The sequence below is a fragment of the Mytilus trossulus genome, chromosome 10 (genome assembly GCF_036588685.1).
Source record: "Mytilus trossulus isolate FHL-02 chromosome 10, PNRI_Mtr1.1.1.hap1, whole genome shotgun sequence".
Lineage (NCBI taxonomy): Eukaryota > Metazoa > Mollusca > Bivalvia > Mytilida > Mytilidae > Mytilus > Mytilus trossulus.
This window is the reverse complement of record NC_086382.1, coordinates 63704550-63729883: the sequence shown is the minus strand read 5'-3', so window position 1 is coordinate 63729883 and position 25334 is coordinate 63704550. Positions and strand designations below refer to the sequence as shown.

The 25334-nt window shown below is 31.1% G+C and overlaps 2 protein-coding genes across 8 annotated transcripts in view; one reads left to right on the top strand and one right to left on the bottom strand.

Annotated features, from left to right (window-relative positions):
- The window catches only part of LOC134688373 (uncharacterized), a 21250-nt gene extending 8347 nt beyond the window's left edge, over positions 1-12903 (top strand). The window contains exons 8-11 of one of the 3 annotated variants that reach the window (XM_063549044.1): positions 775-870; positions 1512-3168; positions 3841-3878; positions 12641-12903. In XM_063549044.1, the coding sequence (XP_063405114.1) occupies positions 775-870; positions 1512-3116 (1701 nt within the window). In that variant the 3' untranslated portion in view covers positions 3117-3168; positions 3841-3878; positions 12641-12903. Of the gene's footprint in view, positions 1-774; positions 871-1511; positions 3879-5057; positions 5314-12640 lie in introns of those variants that run through there. The other 2 variants (XM_063549043.1, XM_063549042.1) reach the window with 2 other exon arrangements.
- LOC134688374 (uncharacterized) lies at positions 10503-25334 on the bottom strand. Of its 5 annotated transcripts, XM_063549048.1 has the most exons (11): positions 25175-25329; positions 20143-20230; positions 19596-19682; positions 19254-19403; positions 18543-18704; positions 17601-17704; positions 14346-14525; positions 13568-13713; positions 12958-13113; positions 12252-12303; positions 10503-11568 (listed from the first exon to the last, which is right to left on the bottom strand). In XM_063549048.1, the coding sequence occupies exons 7-11, from the start codon at positions 14376-14378 to the stop codon at positions 11545-11547; spliced, it is 411 nt and encodes a 136-aa protein (XP_063405118.1). In that variant the 5' UTR covers positions 14379-14525; positions 17601-17704; positions 18543-18704; positions 19254-19403; positions 19596-19682; positions 20143-20230; positions 25175-25329; the 3' UTR covers positions 10503-11544. The 5 variants fall into 5 exon arrangements, 4 of the variants coding, with proteins under 4 accessions (XP_063405118.1, XP_063405116.1, XP_063405115.1 ...); XR_010101803.1 differs by lacking the exon at positions 19596-19682 and having other exon boundaries at positions 12893-13113; positions 25175-25334; XM_063549046.1 differs by lacking the exon at positions 19596-19682 and having other exon boundaries at positions 18506-18704.

Below are 25334 nucleotides of genomic sequence, written 5' to 3'. Positions count from 1 at the left end.
AAAAAAGCAAAGAAACAGTGCTATTATTGCTGTTCTTTATCTGAAAGGACCAGTGAGGCCTTCAACACAAACAAACAAAAAATAAAAAAAATAAAATCACCTCAATGCAAGTTGAAGATGGCCCCTAGCACTGGCTTGAAAGGAATTCTTTAAAAAAATGATTAGTTGTAACACAACTTAATCAGTCCTGGTCAAAAAAGGACATACTGGAAGGTAGTACATATTTAAAACAAAATAGTTTCTACAGAGAAGGGTAAAACTTATGTAGAATAAGTTTATGTAATTAAGGTATCAGATGAAAGGTGAAGGATTGGTGATCCTTGTAGAACATACAATTTACTGATAATTTTGAATGATACAAAAATATATGAATGAGTTCTAAAATTAAGGGCATGTATAGCCTGTTTCTCAAATATAAAGTGCCTGGTTTGGTGTATCCGAAATTCTGATATCCAGTGCAGTATGCCTGATTTGTAATTGTTATAAAGACAGACTAGATGTACACTATTGTTTAAGAGTATCTTAACTATCTCAGCTTCTATGGCAAAATATTTACATGTTATTTAGATTTTAGAATGAAATATCTCGCCAAATTATTTAAAAGGTAATGAGTTGCATTGTAAAAATTAGTAAATAACAGTTATTAGATTGAACCTTTGCCAGTTTTAAATAAAAAAATCTAAAATGTCAGATTGCATGGATATCTCAACATTTTATATTTTTTTATTTTTCTGCTTAGTGTTTTCATGTCTAATAAAATGCTTTTAATTAAAGGCCGGCTACTCTGATGATGACCATCCAAATGGGGTATTGACCGAGGTGAAGTACAGGACAGTGGTGTTTTTGACAAACGGACCAGCTAGATTTGAAGTGAGAATGTTTTACTAAGTCTTGAGCCATTTTGAATTTAAGAACTATGTGTGCTTTCATTTATTTTTAATTATAAACCAGTTTAATGAAATTAAAAAGACTTTAAATTTTTTTAGATACTACAATTTTCAATGTAATTTTTATAATTTGCCTATTTAATTGTTTTTCTTAATATCATTCATATCATTGATGAGACAAACAATTACTAGTGCAGATCCAGTGAGGTTATTCATTTCTCAATTTTTAAATTCCAGTGTGGGCCCTATACAAAGTAATTAAAAATTGTTTATTTTTTTTAAAGTGTTATATAAATGAATGTGTAGTGTTCAGTCCTACAAAAGTTTATTTAAAAAAAAAAGTTTATCCAACAAAAGGCTCCTGCCAATCGATTCCAAGAAATATTTTATATGACCCTTACCTGTATAAATTAAATACTATTTCTTTTATGCAATTATTAGTATGAACATAGTTAAATCAAAAGTTATGATACTTTATTTTAAACAGTATATTTCCTATTCAACTGATGTAGAAATAATATACAGATACTTGAATTCCGTGATGAATCAGAAACAGATAAAATCTATATTTTGGCTTAAAGTATTTAATAGAAAAATGCAATTTGCTTTTCCTTCTTTTTTTAGGTATTTGGTAGGAATTGCTTGGCAGCAAATGCAGAGTGCCAAGTTCAATATGGTGGATCTTCAGACAGCCTCCATTTTCTTTCAAAGGAAACTGCTGCAGGAGATGAGATTGGCTGGGATTTTGTAGATCATGCATTGAACACTCATGTCACTTTCAGTGCATATTGCAAAATCATGAGCAAAAAATACAGGAGAAATTTTCTTAATTCAGCTAAATTTATGTCCCCTCAAACATTCATTGCTTGGTGGTTTTCATGGAGTAGTAAATTCAAGACTGATTTCAGAAATCCTTGTTCTATCTGCAAATACAACCCAAAATTCTTAGCATGTGATGGCACTAAAATTGGTATTAGCTTTAAAAATGCAGATACAGATCCAATAGAAAAACCAACTTCAACAGAAAAAATTGACCCATGTCACAGAAGAAATGATCGTTGTTTCTTGAATTTCAATAGCGAAGAACAACCGGATGCTATAATAAGAAAATGCAGAGATCACCTTGCATACACATCAAAAAAAGCACTTGGACAATTAAATCAGACATTAGAATTTGAAGAAGAACTCATTAGAAATACACTCCTTATTGAAACAGTTTCTGGTCAGTGTTCAAACATCATGCGCAAATTTGTATGTAATGAGTATCCTGAGTCTGTACAGAAGAAATTAGCAGTTATATTCAAGTTTTTGTCAACAAATCATTCTTTGTCATCATTGATTCCTTTTCGCTACACAGATCTTTTGGATTCTATTTTGTTGGAATTGAGAACATCTACACAAAACCACAGAATAAATTTGATATCTGATTTTTCTCCAGAAATTCGTGATACTTTATATGCTGCTTTACCTTATGAACAGTCATTTTCTGATGTTATTTCTTTATTTCAGTATCTTGTCCTAAGAATCCAACGTATAAGAGAAAAGAATAAAGATCCAGCTCCTGCTGTCCGTCAGCCGTCTACGTACAATCCTGAAAGATATGGTGCAGCTTACTACTTTACACCCAGTGGAGAGAAGCTTAGAGACATTCCAATTTATACCATGAATGAAAATGCACATTCAAAGAATTATGATGACCCACCTACTAGGTCTGATGAGCAGTGTAATAAGATATACCCCGAGGTCTCCAGACGTGGTACTACATACTTATTTCTTTGGTTTGACCCTAAGCACTATGGTCATTGTTATGGTTTTCATATCATTCCAGGATCTGAAGGGAGGAAAGACCCTTTCTCTTCTGCCTATTCATACTTAGAACATGCTCCAGAAGAGGTATTTTATGATTTTTCATGTCAGTTTGAGGAGTACTGTCTGAACAGGGAACCTGGTTTCTGGGAGAATACCCGATTTTGGCACGATTTATTTCATGGCTACAGTCACAAATGTCCTTTCTGCTACAAATCCCAAAGAATTTGTCCATTGCAGGGCTTGAACACGGAAATATGCGAGCAGTTCAACTCATTCATTCAGAAAATCAAATATTCTGCCAGATCTATGTCATTGGGAAAATTTTGCTTTTACCTTCAATACATGATTCATCAGTGGTGTGAAATGAAACGCTCGTCATTTGAACAGAGATGTGATATAGCAGCTGCATATTTAGCCTGAATTGACAACAACAAAACAATATTAGATACACCTAATCTGGTCATTTATACAAGTTAGTTTTTTCTTTGAATTCCGACAATATAAAAATAATGAGAATTGGTATGATTGCCAATGAAAAAGCTATCAACCAAAGTCCAAGAGCTGTGCATGTTAGCAATTATATTCCACCATATGGCCTTCAACAATAAAGAAGAAAAAAAAATAAAGTACATTCTATGGTGTGAACAAAAAATATATGGTACAGTATGTGCATTTTCATTCATGGCATATTGGTTTGTAAGCAGTGAGGATAAACAAAAGGTTAAGTAGAAAAGTATATTGTCATAACAAAGAATTATTTTCAAATAAATATGAGAGAAAAAAAAAAATGGGGATGATTCTTCAAATATAATGTGACAAAGATCTGTATTGATTTTGAGAACAGTTTGTTAAATAAATGTCATTTTTTTTTTCAATATGATGCTTCCAAATAAATTCTGAATTTCAATTTTTTTCTGACAGAAATTTGAATACAGAGCAGTATGTGGTAACAGTCAATAAGGGACACCTAACAATCCCCCAAAAACTGAGAGAAAAAATAAAGTATGCTTAATCTCTTCATGATTGCATCATGGTTAACGAAGAAAATTGTTCTTGGTTTGATCTAAACCTGTGTTTTGATGTGAATTAAATAATTTCCATTTTAAATGTATACTGGCTCTGTTGTTTGTTTGTTCTTTTTCAGGTCAGAAGAACCAGAGAACTATCAATGAATTCTTAAAGGTATATAAATTGAACTATTCATCAAAGTCTTTTCAAATGTGTACAGATTTAGAGTATATAACTATAAATAGAAAGGCAAGAACTATTTATGAATGCTGTATTGTGAATGGCTTTCATCTATCTTGGACTTGTCAAGACCATCATGTCTTAACATTGATTTTATAGATTAAAGATGTACAAACTGTATACAAAATTACCTTTCAACATGAAATCCTTATTTAAGATATCTGTACTTTCCTAGAATATACATGGTTTACGTACCTGTACTCTAATTTATGAATGAACTTTTACACTAATTACCTGTTTAGTTGTACATCTATTTAATGATATATAGTATACCCTATAAGCTCAAATCTATTATAAGGCACAAATGAATACAATATATAAAGTGTTGCAGATAGCCCAGCAAGCATAGTGGACAACAGAATTTATTAGATAATTACATCCATGTGTCCTAATATATATATATATATAACCATATGAAAAAAGCAAAAACCACAATTACTCCTGATGACAAAAACCAAAAAATATACTATTAGGTACAACTTATCTAGAAAAAGTAAACCTTGTACTAGCAAGAGCTATAATATGATTGACATGAATGTAAACTGAATAACTGAATAAATCGATCATAAACGACCTTGCCTGTCAGGTACAACCAAACAAACCCAATAGTGGAATAAACTGGAAACATGGATCCGACCTCATGCATAAAGTCATCTGACAAGACATACTTAGACGTGTATTGTTTTTGAAAAATATATAAATGCATACATGTACCAAAAGTATATTCATAATATGAATGGAACTTGAATGTTGCCCTGCAGCGGATTAGAAAGTGATCATCTATTGGAAAAAATTTCCCACTATAAAGTTAGTCACATGTGCTATACCTAGTGACGTTAACTTATAAAACTACTACGCTAGTACGGTATATACAATTATATCTCCCTATACTACGAAATGTGAGAAATTTATACTAATAAAGGCATAAATTTAAAAAAAAAAAAAAAAAAAAAGGAGTTGCATAGCTATTTTGACTGCTTCTAAACAAAAATATATCAATCAATGTGTACATTCATTTAATGAAAACATCTTATTTAAAAAAAAGTTGTGCTCATAAATTCAGTAAATTGTTGAATGTTTTCTTAATGTTTTGTTTGTTTATTCTTTTATCAGGATGTGGTCAAGAAGATGAAAGAAGCTGTTGTCTGTCAAGGAGATATTATGTTTTTAAATTAACTGACAATTTCATTGTTGTTATTGTCATTAATTGGCACAAATGACTTGCAGTTCTATTTATTATTACTTGTTCATATACTATGTTGTAAATAAGAACAATTTTAATTATCATTTTTGAGTCTGCAAATTTAATGTATCAGACTCATGACTGTAATCGTACATTTCTATGATCTGAAATGAATTATTTTTTTGATGAATTTGTACTTTATCATCCTCTGAAAGATTTAGATTATTTGTATAAAAAAAAAGTTATAAACCAGTTACCATTGCCAGGTATCCGCTTCCAGGAATACGAATTGGCTGTACTATCAAGCTGCAAAGTGTTATTAAATATCTATGTTTGAGGTTTATGCCTAATTTAAAAAAAAAGGAAATGTGGTATGATTGCCAATGTACGGAGCCGTATTCTTAGATGGCCTCTATATTGGAATTTTATTACAGATTGATTTGGAGTTCAAGTGGTTGTGAGCGTGCAATCCTTCCCTTAACCTGACAACATTTGACTTTGATGTTACAACTAAATAGCAGTTGAACATTGTATGACCCCTTGTATTGGCATAAAACCCAGAAAACAACTTACAAATGAAAAAAGAGTAGCAATGTAGGAGGAAGACAAAGGCACTGAAAACTAGTTCAAAACAGAAAACACGTACCGATGATATTTTTCATAAAGCATTTATAAATAGACGTCACCTGGGTTTTTGGCAGTTAAATAACATTGTCCTCTTTCATTATTCACACTAGCGGCATGATGAGCCCAGTACAGTTTTTTTTTATAACAGCATATTTATATAAATGTTGTTTTCTTATTTTATTTAAAAGAAAATACAATAAAAAGAACCAAGGTATGGAATTTTCTTGATGTGCAGTAACATTTGTAAGCCTATAAATTGATGTATACATATTTCATACTCCAATAAACTTTATTTATGCTTATCGTTTTTATTGTATCTTTGGCAGTATAACTGTCTAATAGTGTTGCCAATTAAGAATGAGATTTGGTATGAGACAAAAAGGTGTGGTAGTTTGGTCAGTAAATATTATTTACCAGTCTCGCATATTTTAAAACAAACAATAAACCAGAGCAGTCAAAGGTTGATGTCAAGTAATAGGTAAATGGAAGAAAAGAAGATAAATAGTTCTACTGAGGTACATGTAAAAAGTATGTTCACAAGATTTTTCAACGGACTCGAAAGATGTGGGACAGAATTCAAAATGATTTGAAGAACACTGGTGATGGTTGTACTAAACAAACTGCTTCTGTGCATTACACGATATATTTACATATTGCATATATATATATATCTATTTACTGATGATGTTTTCCCTTTGAGCGCTTCATAGACATCAAATGAAAAGTAAATCAACTGATGACTGATTCAACTTTTTTTCTTTTAAAATGCTGTTTGCAGGTGTAAATTGTGTATGATGGCCAAGAAAGTACTTGAATTCAGACGTTTTAATTGCTATATGAGATACAGTTATTCAATTGGTATAAACCCTACATATATAACGTTCAAATACCATTGAGACCCAGTTATTCGATGTGTATCCATAAAACCCGTTATACATCAATGAGACACCAAAATGCAATGGGTATAAACCCTAAATAACGTACATTTACCAATGAGACACATTTATTCTATAGGTATAAACCCTATATAACGGTCATACACCAATGAGTCACAGTTATTCGATGGGTATAAACCCTATATATCGTTCATATACCAATGAGACAGATCTATTCTATAGGTATAAACCCTATATAACGGTCATACACCAATGAGACACAGTTATTCGATGGGTATAAACCGTATATAACGGTCATACACCAATGAGACACAGTTATTCGATGATAATAAACCCTTTAAATCTTTCATCCATGAATGAGACGCATTTATTCGATGGGTATCGACCCTATTAATCATTCAGACACCAATGAGACACAGTTATTCGATGGGTATAAACCCTATATAACGATCATACACCAATGAGACACATTTATTATATAGGTATAAAACCTATATATATTGTTCATATATCAACGAGACACATTTATTCAATGGGTATAAACCCTGTATATCTTGCATACACCAATGAGACACAGTTATTCGATGATAATAAACCCTTTAAATCTTTCATCCATGAATGAGACGCATTTATTCGATGGGTATCGACCCTATTAATCATTCAGACACCAATGAGACACAGTTATTCGATGGGTATAAACCCTATATAACGATCATACACCAATGAGACACATTTATTATATAGGTATAAAACCTATATATATTGTTCATATATCAACGAGACACATTTATTCAATGGGTATAAACCCTGTATATCTTGCATACACCAATGAGACACAGTTATTCGATGATAATAAACCCTTTAAATCTTTCATCCATGAATGAGACGCATTTATTCGATGGGTATCGACCCTATAAATCATTCAGACACCAATGAGACACAGTTATTCGATGGGTATAAACCCTATAAAACGATCATACACCAATGAGACACATTTATTATATAGGTATAAAACCTATATATATTGTTCATATACCAGCGAGACACATTTATTCAATGGGTATAAACCCTGTATATCTTGCATACACCAATGAGACACATCTATTCGATGGGTATTAACCCTATATAACGGTCATACACCAATGAGTCACAGTTATTCGATGGGTATAAACCCTTTATACCAATAAGAAACAGTTATCCGAAGGGTATAAACCCTTTAAAACTTTCATACATGAATGAGACACATTTATTCGATGGGTATCAACCCTATATATTGTTCATACACCAATGAGACACAGTTATTCGATGGATATATACCCTAAATAACGTACATTTACCAATGAGACACATTTATTCGATGGGTATAAACCCTATAAAACGATCATACACCAATGAGACACATTTATTATATAGGTATAAAACCTATATATATTGTTCATATACCAGCGAGACACATTTATTCAATGGGTATAAACCCTGTATATCTTGCATACACCAATGAGACACATCTATTCGATGGGTATTAACCCTATATAACGGTCATACACCAATGAGTCACAGTTATTCGATGGGTATAAACCCTTTATACCAATAAGAAACAGTTATCCGAAGGGTATAAACCCTTTAAAACTTTCATACATGAATGAGACACATTTATTCGATGGGTATCAACCCTATATATTGTTCATACACCAATGAGACACAGTTATTCGATGGATATATACCCTAAATAACGTACATTTACCAATGAGACACATTTATTCGATGGGTATATACCCTATAAAACGTTTATACATCAATGAGACACTTATTCAATGGGTATAAAACCCTATATATAACGTACAAAAACCAATGAGACACAGTTATTCGACGGGTATAAACCTATATAACGTACATAAACCAATGAGACACATTTATTTGATGTGTTTATACCCTATCAAACTTTCATACACCAATGAGACTGTTATTCGATGGGTATAAACCCTATATATAACGTACAAAAACCAATGAGACAGTTATTCGATGGGTATAAACCCTACATAACGTACATACACCAATGAAACACATTTATTTGATGTGTTTATACCCTATCAAACTTTCATACACCAATGAGACTGTTATTCGATGGGTATAAACCCTATAAAACTTTCATACATCAAAGAGACAGTTATTCAATGGGTATATACCCTAAGCAACGTCCATTCACCAATGATACACATTTATTCGATGTGTTTGAACCCTACAAAACTTTCATACACCAATAAGACAGTTTTTCGATGGGTGTATATCCTATAAAACGATTATTCATCAATGAGACATGGTCATTTGATGGATATGTTCCATATAAAACGTTAATACACCAATAAGACATCAACGACCCAGACCTACCATGCACTCCACCACATACATAGCCCGCAAGAATAGAATCCTAAGAGGCAATGTAAGCAGACATCTTGGCAGAACGGTCTGATAATCTGTACTAGCCACAACATGGCAGTCAGAGTATGATGAAAGCCAAATGACACAGACCCAAATCTGTAAATAGGTATATCAGTCCGCAATATCCAGAGAGGATAGCTGGACATTAAAACACACATACCATCAAGACAGTTATTATATAGGTATAAACCCTATATACCAATCAGACACAGTTATTCATTGGGTATAAAGCCTATACAAGGTTGATATACCAATGAGACACAGATATTCGATGGGTATAAACCCAATATAACATTCATACAACAATGAGACAACCTTTTCTCCACTATTTCTTCGTCTGTGGAATCCTTTCAGATTTTACCCCAACACTGTTTTGTATATATGAAGGGTGATGGCATATTTTTTGTTTTGAAAGGGAAGCAACTCCTTACTTTCCCCATAAGGTAACGAACCCTATATTTTTTAGGACAACCTATATCAAATATACCTAGTTTTATGTACCGGTAGTCTATAGGGGTAAGATAAAATGTTCATACACCAGTGAGACAGAGTTATTTGATTGGTATAAACTCTATACATCGTTTAAACACCAATGAGTTACAGATACAGTAATTTTTTTAGCCCTTTATAGCTGGTTGCCAAGGCTCCATGTTGAAGGCCATACCTTGACCTATAATGGTTTACTTTTATAAATTGTTATTTAGATGGAAAGTGGTCTCATTGGCATTTATACCACATCTTCCTAAATCTATTAAAAGGGTATAAACAATTCATAGGAATAAAAAAGAGAAAACATTTTAAGCTTATGACAAAGTTCAACCTTACAATGACAGCAAACATCCTTGTTTAAAGCTTCAATTTAAATGCACATATACCATGACTATGTCTTGTAACGGAAGTTTTCATATACTAAAATCTATATAATTGAATATGAATGAATAAGTTTATTTGGAAAAATAAATTTACATGCCATTGCAATCAAAACATATATTACATATATGACACAATAATAAATAGCAGAAAACAACATGAATGATACAATGTTAAGTAATAATTTGACATCTTGTTTTCCATGCTGAATTAAGATAATTACATAATTTCATAGTCAAGTGTTTTAACAATTATATTTTCAATTATAATATAATGAAAACATAAGTCATATATGTTATCAATTATTGAGTTCCAAACAAGTTTTTTTGTGATAAATTAGAGCATCATTTTTAGCTATTAAGGATTAATATTTTAATTTTATAGCCAAGAGTTTTAACAATTATATTTTCAATAATAATATAATGAAAAAATATATCAAAGATATGTTATCAATTACTGAGTTCAAAAAAAGTTTTGTGAGATAAATATGAACATCATTTTTAGGATTAATATTTGCAAATAAACTAGAGGCTCTATGTAGGACACAGATGAATTCATGACAAAATTGTGTTTTGGTGATGTGTTTATAGATCTTACTTTACTGAACATTTTTGCTGCTGACTATATCTATAATGAACTTGTCCCAGGAGTTAACTCATTTTGTAATAATTGACAAAATTGATGAAAATTGTTAAAAATTGACAATAAAGGGAAATACAAAAAAGTCATAGGATCAAAATGGTCAATTACCCCCTTAAGGAGTTATTGCCCTTTATTGTCAATTTTTAACAATTTTCATAAATTTTGTCAAGGGGACAATTGACCATTTTGGTCATGTTGACTTTTTTGTAGATCTTACTTTGCTGAACATTATTGCTGTTTACAGTTTATCTCTATCTATAATAATATTCAAGATAATAACCAAAAACGGAAAAATTTCCTTAAAATTACCAATTCAGGGGCAGCAACCCAACAAAGGGTTGTCTGCTTCATCTGAAAATTTCTTAGCAGATAGATCTTAATCTGATAAACAATTTTACCCCTTTTCAGATTTGCTCTACATGCTTTGGTTTCAGAAATACAAGTTAAAATCTACATTTTACCCCTATGTTCTATCTTTAGCAGTGGCGGCCATCCGTTTGGTTTGTCCTGTCACCAGACACATTTTTGAAACTAGATAACCCAATGATGGTTGTGCCTAAGTTTGGTTAAATTTTGCCCAGTAGTTTTAGAGGGAAAGATTTTTATTAAAGTTAATGACGACAGACTACAAGTGATGAGAAAAGCTCAATTGGCCCTTTAGGCCAGGTGAGCTAAAAAGTTGATATAAGAGATTATATGTCATAAATTTTTTTTAAATATATGGGTTGCCACTTTAAATATAGATTTAGTCAACAGGTTTTGCAACAAATATCTACAGATAAACGTTTTTTGAAGAAGAAAAAAATGAAAATGGATGTCACAATGATATGCAGTGATCAACATGGAATGATATAAAGTTGTCAACATGAGATGATTGACAGTGGTCAGCTGGTTTATGTCTCGTGAGAACCAGTTCAGCCATAAGCTTGTTTACTTCTTCTTTTTAACATAGAACTTGTATATAAACCTAAAATTAATAAGAACAAAATGTTAAATCATTTGAATCAGTTTGAAAACTTTTTCACTATAATTCAATCTATATACCAATTTCACATTTCAACATGTATTCCTCTTGATCTTCATGAATGATACTAGAAGTTTACAGGTCAACAGAATTTTCTTATATTGAAATTTCATCTGAAATCAGTACTCTGTGGACCATGACAATGCCCTTTTAAGGTGGTACATAACACAACAGGGAGATAACTCTGTTAAATCTGCTGAATGTTTAAATCACTTTTTATTGTTGTTAAATATTAAGCTTTTGAATGATCAAATTTTATGTGTGTCAAACTGCTGTAAATCTATTGAGTTTTTTCCAATAAATTGTGTGGTTCACGTTTTTTTTAAATTTTTATATTTTGGTCAAAGGTTCAAAGTAAACATTTTGTCAAAATTTAAAGAAAATCAAACAAGCCAAATCAATTTTAGCCAAGGGCTTTGGTACCACCTTAATATAATATTTCATCACCAGTAGAACTGTAAAACAAAAAGTGTGGCATACTGTTCAAAGAAGAAATCATGTTTTGGCTATTTACAACAAAAACAAAAAACGTAATATTTGTATAACTTGTGTTTCTTCTCATTTTAGTGTTCATTTGTAGTGATCTGAGTCAGCATTATTTAATATATGTTTGTTCTTTCACTTACATCGAAATCCATATCCAGGTCTTTAACCTGCAAATTTGTGTAGTATTCAATGCTGAAATAAAAAAAAATATTATAAGTATGCAATATTAAATAAATTGAAGCTACCACAATGCAAAATACTGTTCCAATAGTCTAAGACTTATCTCTAAATGGTGTACATAAAAATAAACTTACATTCATCAAAAATATAGAAAAAACTTATAGAAATATTTTGGTAAAATTTCCATAGAAATGAAGTACTTAGAAATATTTTGGTAAAATTTCCATAGAAATGAAGTACTAAGTATTGAAAATTTTATATTTGGGTAAATTAGACTGGATAAAGGGAGAGTTTTTTAACGAGAGCTAGGTAGTTTTAATCTTTTCTGTTAAAACTCTCCTTTTTGCAGGCAATCACATCAACATGGTAAATCATCCTGCAAGCTAAAGGTTGCTGCAGTGACACCCATGCATTTATCATGAACCAACTGTTCACAAATGGTACATTCCACCTAGCCTGGGGTTATAACCTTGTGATTGCTGTCCATAAAACAGCATAACTGAAGGCCAAAATAGCGCACAATCCGCAATACTGATTCCATAAGGTCCCAATGAGCAGACATCTGGAACCTCATTGTAGATAGAGTTGACTATGTTTGTACCTGTTATTTGTACAATAGTTAGCTGATTGCAGGATGAAGTGAGGCCTACACCTTTTATATCTTACATATGTCTTGGCTTGGTAGGCATCAAAACCAAGTGTAAAGATGATAGTCTAGCTGAGAATGTTAATGGTGGCACGATCAGCTGCTGTACTGCTGGTATTTTTTGCAGTGCTGTTGTATTGGACATGAAAACAATGGGAAACAACAATGGGAAACAGCTGAAACAAAAATAACAAAGCTATAGTTAATATACATAGGTAGCAAAATTAAAAACAGAATACTTGGTCTACTATTTCATGCATTGATCATCAAAAAAAGTTGACCAGTAATCATATACAGAACAGAACTATAACTATTTGCTTTAAGGAAATATGTGCATTTTTTATTCATTATTTTGTACATAAATCAAGCTGTAAGTTTTCTTGTTTGAATGGTTTTAGATTTGTTATTTTGGAGCTTTTATAGCCCATTATGCAATATGGACTGTACTTAATGTTGAAGATTGGGCTGGGACCTGTAGTTGTTAAATAATGTGTGTTAAATAAATGTGTAATTTTGTCTTTTGTGGAGTGTAATCTCATTGGAAATCATACTACATTTCCTCATTTTCATATTAATATAATTTTTAAACATTTAAATCATAAAAATTATTTTGAGAAACTTTATACTTACTTCGGGTCCCTGTATGGATATTGAATAGTCGAGACCAGCTCTTTTCTGCATCCATACTCTACTTCCTCTGCTGTTGAGGCTGTAATCACCTGCTGCAGGGTAGATTTAACCCACAGGTCAGTTTTCTCTTTGAATTCTTCTACAATCTTAAGAGAAATATTACAATAATACCATTAGAATAAATATACCTTTCTATAGGCAAAAAAAAGAATTAACATTGCCAAGCATAGATAACCCCTTAATGGTAACCTGTGATTTACATAATTTTTTTATGCATATCCTTTTGGTTTACATTTGTATACTTATGTGCTACTCTTTTATCATACTACATTATAGTGAAATTGATTGAAACACCAGATTGTGATCATATGAATGGTTTGTGAATTGCAATTATAAATATTTTTAAATAAACAGGTCTTAATTATCCTGTCTTAAAGTCTTAAATCTAATAGTTATGTATGTTTTGTGTATTTATTTATGATATATTGTATTTGCATATATATTATATTTGTACTGATGAGCATCATTTGCTCAAAGTAAAAAAGAATTGAAAATTGAATAATCAATCTAAATTTTGTTTTGACAATCAATTAAAAAAGTTTCTTTCATTTAAATAAAGAGTAATAATAATGGTGCTTTATACCTTGATTAAAGTACAACTCAATCTAAAATTTGTAATCATTTATCTTCCATGCAATTACTTTGTACACAAAAAGAGTCAACAATGAATCTTTTGAAGGGAAAGGAAAAATAAAAAAAATATATATTGTATTCTTACATATTTTGGAAATGATACCATATTATCCACCATTTCAACACTTCAGCCAGCTTCAGTACCACAGCCGTATCTTCATTTCTATAGAGGATAATGGACACTGCATTATAAATGCAACTTTCATTTGCTGTGAACTGGTAAGCTGTTCATTCCCCTATGGAAAGTGGTATACAGTCTTTTTACCTAAAAAAACCCAAAAAAAAACATCTCTAATATTACCCGATTTCCAAAGAATATTAACTATAAACAAAGTAAAATAAACAAGGATGTAGTTCTAATCTTAATGCATGATTTAATGTAGGCTATAAAAAAATTATTTTAAAATCTGCAGTTACATGTATGTTATCAACTCAAATTATATGCCTACTAGATGAAGGGATGGATGCACAGACGAACAAATGAACAGACAGATGAACGAACAGACGGATGGAAGGACGCACAGACCAGAAAACATAATGCCCCTCTACTATCGTAGGTGGGACATAAAAACATTTCAGACATGTTTCCTTTAATATATTTGTAATTTATGATGTCATCCTGAACATGCATGAATTTTTTCAATCAATCAATCATTTTGTTTTGTGTTAATGGTATTTTTTTTGCATGTACCCAACATTTATGTTTTAACTGGCCAATTTACAGCTTCTTTTTTCTGTACAGTGAACTTAACTTAAAGATGAAGGCCATGACAGTAGCCTCTATGTGTTTTTTGTTTAAAATAAACTTCAAATGTGCATTCTAAAATATTCAATGTTATTTTTTACCTCTTCCATGAAAATTGAGTGTATATTTTCTCTTTTCTTTTATTTTATAAAATATCCTTCAATCTTAAAATGTTTTCAGTGCATCTACTTTTATATAAAAAGAACACACATATTTGGTAATAAAAACAAAAACATAATAAAAAATTTGTAAGGGTTCCGCGGAACCCAGTGTCTAGCCTACTTTTGCTGTAAATTGCAAGCTCAACAAAATTGAGGGAAAAAATCAATAAAAATATTCCGATTGATACTATCTTTTGATTGTAAGAAGCTTCTGTCCAAGTTTGGTAAAAATCCAGGATAGTTTATGAATCTAATAAATGTTTTAAAAACTTTAACTGCAGACTGGATGTAATGTTAACTGGAAGAAAAACTAAGTCCATTTATAAGTAAAATACAGATACACAGCAGGGCTTCCAAAACGGTCATATATTCCGGTCATTTGTATAATGTCCGGTAAAAGACCGGCTGGGAAAAGCATGAAACGGTCATATACTTTTTAGTTTTCAAGGCTTTTTCGGTCCATTTTAATATAATTCACGATCTTTTTGACCCAACATATTGCCTTTAACAGCCATACATTTCCGGTCATAAAAGTGACATGTTGATTAATTACTATCAAAACAACCCTTACTTCAATACTTTCTAATTTTAATCACGGCTAATTAGTTGTTGGACAGCTGAAAACTACCTGTTCAGGTGACAGGTAAACTAATTTTAGTACCAGACATCGTATAAATTAATCTGTCCATTCACAATTACTTTCGTACATTTCAGCGGTTTGTATCTAATTGATTTAGTCCAAAAGATCAAATTTATAATAAATTCATTTAAAAACTTGATTTCTTGAAACATTTAAAAAGGTTTTACATGAAAAAATCGTCAGAACTACGTTGTATGAACAAGAACACGTGTGCGCATGTGCAGAGGTGGGAAATTCAATTATGCATCCTACATTTCTTCAAAATTCTAAAACTATCATTGATACCTGTACCTAATGTTCATTTCAAGTATTTTGTTGAAGAAATAACGTGGAAAGAGCTTCTTTGCTCAGTCGTGCTATGAAACGTACACGGATTTTACGTATCCGTTTATGGTCCATGTTTTACCATTGTCAAGTCAACATCCGGTTTTGAAAAATGTGACTTTAAAAACGAAAATAAAGTTCTTGACAACGTCATTATGCACAATTAAAGAGTCTAATGCAGATATGAGCACGCTGATGTGCACACTTTGAATGATGCAATGCCAATTTTAACAGTTTATGTCAGAACATCAAATTCATATCAAAGTAAAGTTTAATAACGTTTTTAATCTAATGTCAATCATTGAGATGGCCATCTGATTACCATAATTGCCTTTTGTGACTTAGTCTTGGGGATTAAAATTCGGATCAGATATAAAATGTCCGGCTGGCTCAGAAAAATTTTGGAAGCCCTGATACACAGGTACAAAATATTAACAAAATTTCCTTCTAGATACTAGCTTTTGATCATAAACAAGCTTCTGTCCAAGTTTGGTACAAATAAAATTAAAAATAGTATAAGAAAGTTATCAAAATTTTTAAAAATTTAACCACAGAGTGAATGTGTTGCTGGCAGAAAATCTAAGTCAATTTAAAGTAGAATACGGAAAAAATGGATTTATCGTTTTACAAAATTTACTTTTGGATACTATCTTATGATCATAAACAAGCTTCTGTCCAAGTTTGGTACAAACCAAGGATAGTTTAAGAAAGTTATTAAAATTTAAAAAACTTTAACCACAGAGTGAATGTAATGTTTTCCCGCAGAAAAACTAAGTCCATTTATAAGTAAAATACGGAAAAAATGGAATTTCATTTTCACAAAATTTACTTCTGGATACTATCTTATGATCATAAACAAGCTTCTGTCCAAGTTTGGTAGAAATCCAGTTTGGTTTAAGAAAGTTATTAAAATTTCAAAAACTTTAACCACAGAGTGAATATTTGTGGACGCCGCCGCCGACAACGACGACGGAATGTAGGATCGCTTAGTCTCGCTTTTTCGACTAAAGTCGAAGGCTCGACAAAAATAATACTTAATATCTCCTGTTGCTGTAACAGTTAAAGACTTCTTTAAAAATAATTTGACAGTTCATTAGATTTTCTGTATCATGTTGTTAACCAAGCTTTAAACAATTAGGTATGCTCTGAGTAGTTATCAATTATTAAATAAACTTATTCTAAAAGGATAAAAATTTAACACTTAAGGAGGCTCGCGGGTACAAAAATTTATACGTGAAAAGGATATACATTATAATTTCTTATTATTGTCATTTGATGAACTTTGGTCAACCACATTCAAAATTGTATGTGAGCAAATCAGTATGTTTTAACACGTCGTGTGTCATATAGCGTAACAACAATTCAGATCAAAATTTTAAATTGGTGTTTGGTACCGACTACTTACATTTAAGATGACATTAGGGAACCAATCTGTTTAGAAATACTCCTTTATTGTGATACAATATATACCTTCTGAATAAACATTCGGCTATATGATGAGGTAACAGCTTCACAACATCATCTTAGGGTATTACCAAATTCCCTTCAAGATCACGATCTATCCTTCCATCTAACTGTAAACCCCAAAAATAAAAAAAATTAATTAAAGTATGACCAGGTTAACTTTAAAGATAATCAAGGGGTCGTCATCACGAAATTTCTATGAAATTGGGTTTGAATTATTAAACTATGATCTCATCTGAAATATTCAATAAAACCGATCATGTTTCGCTAAGAAATGTAACGACTGTACTTGGTTAGGAGAAAAAATAAAATTTTATTTTTTACACTATTAGTTATAACTTTATGATATGGTACAAAATTTAATAAAAATAAATTGATAAGGTTTGGCCCCAGATGACTTTTAAAATATCTATTTCATTGAAAAAGCTCCAAATAATCTCCCTTTGATGCAAAAATGCATTTTTTGGCAATAAAACTGAAATATCTTTTTTTTAACTCATCGGTGACCTATATTTTTTATTATTGTTTTCAAATAAGCTGTACACAAACCAAATAATTTAAAAATTTAAGAGATTTATGTAATTAAGTTCTTTTTTTATTTCGATATTACCTCTATTTCTCCTATTAGTACAACAGAAAAAAAGGACAAATCCAGTGTAATTCATTGGTTGTCTTCTGATATCATATTTGTATATTGTTTTGTACAGGAATTTTATGTTTATCATTTGTCATTTCAGGGACTTTCATGGCTGGATAAGGGTATGGATGTTGCTCATTGTTGGATATAGAAAAGTGAACTATAGTTGTTAACTACTATATCATTTGGTCTCTTTTAAATATATACAATGAATAACTTTAATTATTTGTGAAAAAATAAAAGTTCCTTAACCTAAACAGACATAAAAAACAACCTGTATTGAATTATCTTCATATCGAACATGTGTTTACCCCTCTGGTTCTTGCCCTTTCTCCTGTCCTGTCTTGAAAAATTATGCCCCCTTGTTCTTTATCGGTCTCCTGCATTTCCTTGTCCCCTTCTCATATTTTCTAAGGCTCTATTGGATCATGGTTGACAGTTTCTACACATTCTTCTTCAGTACCATTTATATACTAAAAGATATTCAATAGCAATTTGCATTACGACTGATTGATGTGACTACAAAAGTTGATGGTGTAAAAGATGAGTAAAATAATGAGTATTATTTGTAACACTGTCTATCAAAAGATTATGCCCATGGAATAGACCAATTCTGAAAGAACAATTAAACCCAAAGAGCCTGTATCTTAAAAAGAAATATGTAAATATCATAAATATAGGCAAAACTTTACAAAGGATTAAATACCAAAGGGAAAAGATATGGGTCATTATGCTGATGTTTTCTAGGCCAAAGGCTTTCAATCCTAGAATGTATATAAACTGCAACCAAGTGCAAAAAATGTCATGAAAACAGGCAAGCCAATAAGCTGCATCATATCCTCCTTTATCAAGGTTAAATAGAAAGTTATTACATCCTATCAGTAAGTCATGTAAGTTATAATGGTAAACCATTAAAAATGTGCTATCTAAAAATGTTTACAAGTTACAAGGATATAACAATGAAAACCATACATTATTAATATTAAAAAAAGGAAAATACATAAAAATAAATTGTGTCATACTAGATAGAGAAGTGATTGGTTTAGCTGATTTGGATATCAGCGATCTCATGATGCCAACATGCAAATCATAGACGTTAGTTTCCAGCACAGAAGAGTATGGTATTGATACAATATTATTGTCTGCAGCCTGATCTGGAGTTTTGTCTGCCTCTGAAAAACAAGCACTGTATCAGTATCATAAAAATATGGTTTAACAGCTCTAATTACAATATGCCACTTGGTTTTCCCTTCAACTAAAAAGACTCAACTCACCAAACATTAATATTAATGCATCTATTTGCGGATAGTTGTCTCATTGGCAATCATACCACATCTTCTTTTTTATATATTCTGTAGGTTTACCATTAAACTGAATGCCAAAAATTATATCTTTGTACGTCTTTGTCACATGCTAATTTTGAACAAACATAAACTTCATCAGTACTGAACCTGAATAAAATAGAAAAACATATATATCTATTCAATATATCAACATTTGCTGTTTAAATCTATCTCAGTTTAATAAGTTAAAACTCGAAAAGCAAAGAAACTCTTAAGTACAAATGTATTTAAATGTAAAATTTAAATAAAGAAAGTTGAATTTATAAATAACACAGGTCTACTGAAATTATTACATTTAAAAATTGACCATATATATGTCTATTTCATTTATCATATTTTAACTCTAAAATAGATCTTTCTAACAAGTGGATGTTTGTTTGTTTTTAATGAGATTTTTGCAGAGAAAGTCTCAATAATCTATCAATATTTTATCAGGGTTGATTACTTTTACTATGGTTAATAAGTCCATTTAATGTAATAATACATGTAGTAATATTTGTTTAAGACATGGCATGATAAAAATTTATCAGAGAAAAATTGTCTCAAATATATGATTACAGATACATACCAGTTGATACAACATGCACAATGGCATTATTAACAACAGCCATACAAATAATAGCATATCCTGGATGTTTATCTTTGAAATTCGCCACCTAAAAGTATAATATGCTAAATTTAAGTAATCAAGAGTGATACTAAGGAAAATTATATAAGAAAAAAACACTTTTTACATTTATAAAAAACAAGAATGTGTCCCCAGTACACGGATGCCCCTGGGCACTATCATTTACTATGTTCAGCGGACCGTGAAAATGGGGGATAATCTCTTACTTGGCATTAAAATTAGAAAGATCATATTAAATGGAACATGTATACTAAGTTTCAAGTTGATTGGACTTTAGCTTCATTAAAAACTACCTCTACCAAAAACTTTAACCTGAACCTAACTGGGACAGATAGACGAATGGACAAAAGAACGAACAGACGGATGCACAGACCAGAAAACATAATGCCCATAAATGGGGCATAAAAATAATATTTGAATAACTGTAAAATACCTGTAATAAGTTATTTTGAATTTTGAAAGCACTTAAAATAAATTTAAACAGTGATCAATATTCCATATAAAATACACTATGAATATACTACATGTACTAAGTAGCATAATGTAGGATAACTAGAGACAACTTTAATTTTTTAAATATATAATCTCTAATTCAACAGATTTTTCTCTCTCTCATAAAGTATATACATGTACTATAAACATCACCATGATTTATCTGCTACTCATGTGATCTTTTATATTGATACTGTTTATCTATTACATGTATTTCCATTTTATGAAAAATAATATGTAAATAAATATGCACAAATTAAAGTTTTCACACATATAGGACTAAAACATTTTAATTGGCTTGACCGACTATGTAAAGTTACTAAATTTAAGTCAAAATAGAATCTTAAAGAACTAAATACACAAAACATTATAGTTTTCTTTTCAACACTTGGGAAATTGACATCTCTGAAATCTTTACAGAATTAGAAAAATGATGCAGCTTGTATTATTATTTTCAGACTGGAATAAAAGTAAAATGATATTATAACATGTAAAGCATGTTAAATATATATGAATACATATATAACATACCGGTATATATATATATATGGACTGGACCTCGACTAAGACTAAACTAAGAAAATTGTGTGTACGCTTACTATGTAAACTTTATAGACTTGATGAGAATCGTCTCCTAAGTAAGATTTTGGAGATGGTCATCCAGAAGAAGAAAAGGTTGGACTTTGAGGTGAATAAAATTGTGGACAAGGTGGATAGTAATATTGTTGTACAGGCAAGGTTGGGCGGTAAATACCACCCCTGGTATTTACCAGTGGTATTTACCGGTATTTATTTGTTTAGGACATTGGCGTTTCTGTGAACAATGCAATGCAAGTGGTCCATGAAAAACTCATCAACTTGGCCAACGTAGAATGGCGAAATGAACTTTTAAATGATAAAGGGAACCAAGTTAATGGAAACAAACTTCGTACCTATCGACTTTATAAGGACAATGTTAATGTTGAAACATTATACCAGAATAAACATTCCAAAATATCAGAGACGATGCATGGCAGTGTTTCGCGCTGGCTCGTTGCCGCTAGCCCTGGAGACCGGGCGTTACTCCAGGCCGCCTACTCCGCTAGACTTTGTAGATACTGTGAACTAGATGAAATAGAAACAGAAAAAAAAATTCTAATGACATGTCCATTATATTCAGATTTGAGATATGACTTTTTACTTGAATGCGTTGAATATATTGAAAATTTTAACAGTATGAATTTAAATGATCAATATGTTAATAGCATGACTGCGAAGAAATACAGCAATATTTTTTTACGAGTTTGCATAAATTCTTTTTACGTCGAAAACTTTTCACTTTTAACTAGTGTTAAAACAAGATTAAGGTTAACCTGATTTTTTTCTTCTTTAATTTTAAGTTATAACTTTATACTGAAGTATTTTTATTTAATGGATTGCAATTTAATTAACTGTGATAGATCTAGTAACATTATTTTACTTTATTTTTATTCATTACTTTTTAATCGCCAAGTTTATTTTGTTTTTACTTAACAGATAACGTATTTGTAAATTAGTGTCAATACAGATTTTTATAAGAATTTAGTGTAAATATAGAGTTTTAAAAGTGTCTCATAAGTCAATTTTATGGGTGGGTATTGATTGAATGTTTTATGTGATGATATGTATATTGTGTACTTCATTATGACAATCAATATGTGACACTATAAAATTTTTTTTTTTATCTTATCTATATATCAAACAGGTACATATCATAAATTGAAGTGTAATGTATCATAATTATAGTATCCTTCGTAAGAATTATTGTTAGCTATCATTCAAATAATTGATATAATTTTTTATTTTTAAAGAACTACAGTCTACTACATGTTTTACATCATTATTTTTTTTACTGTAAAACAATTCCTTTACCAATTACCAATTTGATTCTGTAACTACACACTTTTTAAACAAATAACTTCCCTTGGTCAATCGTAATCTGGTATTTGACCACTCAGCTTAAGTTGAAAGTGATATATTAGCGTTTTAACAAATTTTTATTGAAAAATAACTTGCTATCAAAAGTGTTTAGCTTAACACAAAGTAAAATGTTTTCAAATGATTAGAAAAACTTAATGGTTACTCACAAAATGCACAGATATGTTTGCTTTTTCTACTAGATCTCCATTGTCATTAAACATTAATATCCTCCTAAGGGAGGCAACCAAAAAAGTAGTCTCTCCTTACAGGAATTGGAAAACAGACTAATGGTTCATGGTCTTGTTTCTTTGTGGTATAAGAGTCTATGAAGTGTTATTTACAGATTTATAGGTCCATGGTCTCATGTGTAATATGTATTAATGAGACCATAGCATGTTATTTACTGTCTATTTGGTCCTTAGTCTCATGTTTCTTTGTGGTTTAAAAGTCCAAGATATGTTTAGGTCCATGGTCTCACGTGTAATATGCATTAATGAGACCATGTCATGCCATTTACAGTTTTGTTTGGTCCAGGATCTTATGTTTATTTGTGGTTTAAATGATATGCTTATGACAGATATATAGCATGTACATGAATAGGTCCTTGGTCTCATGTGTAATATGCATAAAATGAGACCATGGCATGTTTTTGAGTCTAATTGATCCAGGGTCTATCTTTATTGTGGTATAAGAGTCCATGATGTGTTAATAACATGAATTATGTCTACGGTCTCATGTGTTAATAGATGTGTTAATTATAAGTCCATGGTCTCATGGGTTATATGTATAAAAGAGATCATGGTGTGTCTAATTGATCCATGGTCTTCTGTTTCATTGTAGTTTGAGCCCATGATGTGTTGATAATAGCTACATAGGTCTTCTGTTTTATTATGGTCCATGATGTGTTAATAACATACATTGTATGTATAGGGCCTTGGTGACATGTGTAATGTGTATAAAAGAAACCATGACATGACAATTCATTGATGACTAAGTTTGTATCCGTATGTAATTACCTTACTAGGAAATAAGTTTCTCAGAATTTAATTATAAATTAAAGTGTAACAATGCAGCCAAGAATTTTATTTAATTTATATAAATTGGCAAGTATTCTGTATTTAATTTTAATGGATATACATAAATTTTAATATATATAAAATATATATATCTCGTTCATTAATGTATCATATACATATCATACATGAAAATAGGGCGAACGAACGGACTATCACATGCTTTTATTTTGACTAAGTTACGCTATCAGCATCCCCCTTTTTAAGAAGTACAAAATAAGAAGTAAAACAGTAATTATTAGTTCATCACAAATAACTCCAGTACTGCTGTATTGTAACAAAAATATAGAATTACTTTAAAAGTTAAAAAGTAATAAAAACTTTTAATATTTTCTGTAAAGAAATATCGTATCGTAATTCGGAATTTACAATCAAATTGAAACATCTGCGTTTCCGGTTTCTATTCAGACTCGCAAGATGCATGTTGCATAGCATGGATTTGCTAGATAAAGTCATTAAAAACCTTTTCATTTGACAATGTTTGCTTAACAAATCTTTTAAACCTTTTACATAACCTGGCCTTTTTACCTGTACTTCTCGTTTTGTCGTTGCTGCAAACCAGCCATACCGGTAATGGGTTCATGACTTCTGAATTTGACAGTGTTCGTGAAAAATAAGCTCCACATGATTTTTAACAATAACCAAAAATAGCAAGAAAACTACATGGAGACCTTCATGATAGATATTGGTCATTCTCGACTAAGGTAAAGGGAGGGGGCATGAGGGCTTGGCCTTTGAAGGGTTACAAACGCGATTATTGAAAATATATATACATGTACTTCTATATCTAGTATTTATAATGAAAATTCAAATAAATATAATTTAAATAAGCAATGAATTAGCATGTTCACCTATCCTTATGTGGAGGGATGAAATAATTTCGATCCCGCTACACTGTACGGCGTAGATACGGTTTATGATTGTGAAAGTTCCTCCATCGTTCAATTTTCATCCATGGACATTGATGGAGATCCCTGTATCAGGGCGAAGAAACTCAGTGTGAATGTACCAAGGGCGAACATGTAATCAGGGCGAACAATCCCGATACCTGGTTGGATACCCCTCCCCCATAATATTTCATTAAATTTAGTTCCACATAGTCTGTACTCAGAGTCAGAGTATTTTTTGGCATGTAAATAAAGCCATATTTGTCCGTTTGTTATGATGAACCTTAAATTTGAAGACATTTGAAGGAGTATAATGACATCATGTAAGTCACCTAATTTCTAAGATATTATTAGTGAAACAGATAATGACAAGAATATTCTTTCGGTAGCCATCAAAATGATTTGACGATTTTCGACCAGGACGACAGGAGTCGGTCCACCGGAGGCTGGATCCTTCGATGCACCGCAACTTCATTTAATTTCAAGTGTTATTTGACAAAAAAGACTATGTTTTACATGAATGTGTAAAGAGAAGTATTACCAATACCAGACAGATAGGTTGTATTACATGCATTAACCTACAAAATAGCTTTTGTTGTTCTCTGTTACCGCCATCGGGTCGCCATAGTACACTTTCTATGCCTTCACATAGGAGATCAATGCTTCATACAGAGGCTTCTCGTCATACATTTATAAGACACACCCCCAACGAATCAAACCAACGCTTATAAAGTAGATAATA

Excerpts from the sequence above, each read along its gene's own strand:
- LOC134688374 (XM_063549048.1), bottom strand. The coding sequence starts at position 14,378 with ATGGTGGATAATATGGTATCATTTCCAAAATAT. Across the intron at positions 12,304-12,957 it reads CCTACCAAGCCAAGACATAT|CATTGAATACTACACAAATT; the intron begins GTAAGATATAAA and ends TTTTTATTTCAG. Across the intron at positions 11,569-12,251 it reads ACCTGGATATGGATTTCGAT|GTTTATATACAAGTTCTATG; the intron begins GTAAGTGAAAGA and ends TATTAATTTTAG.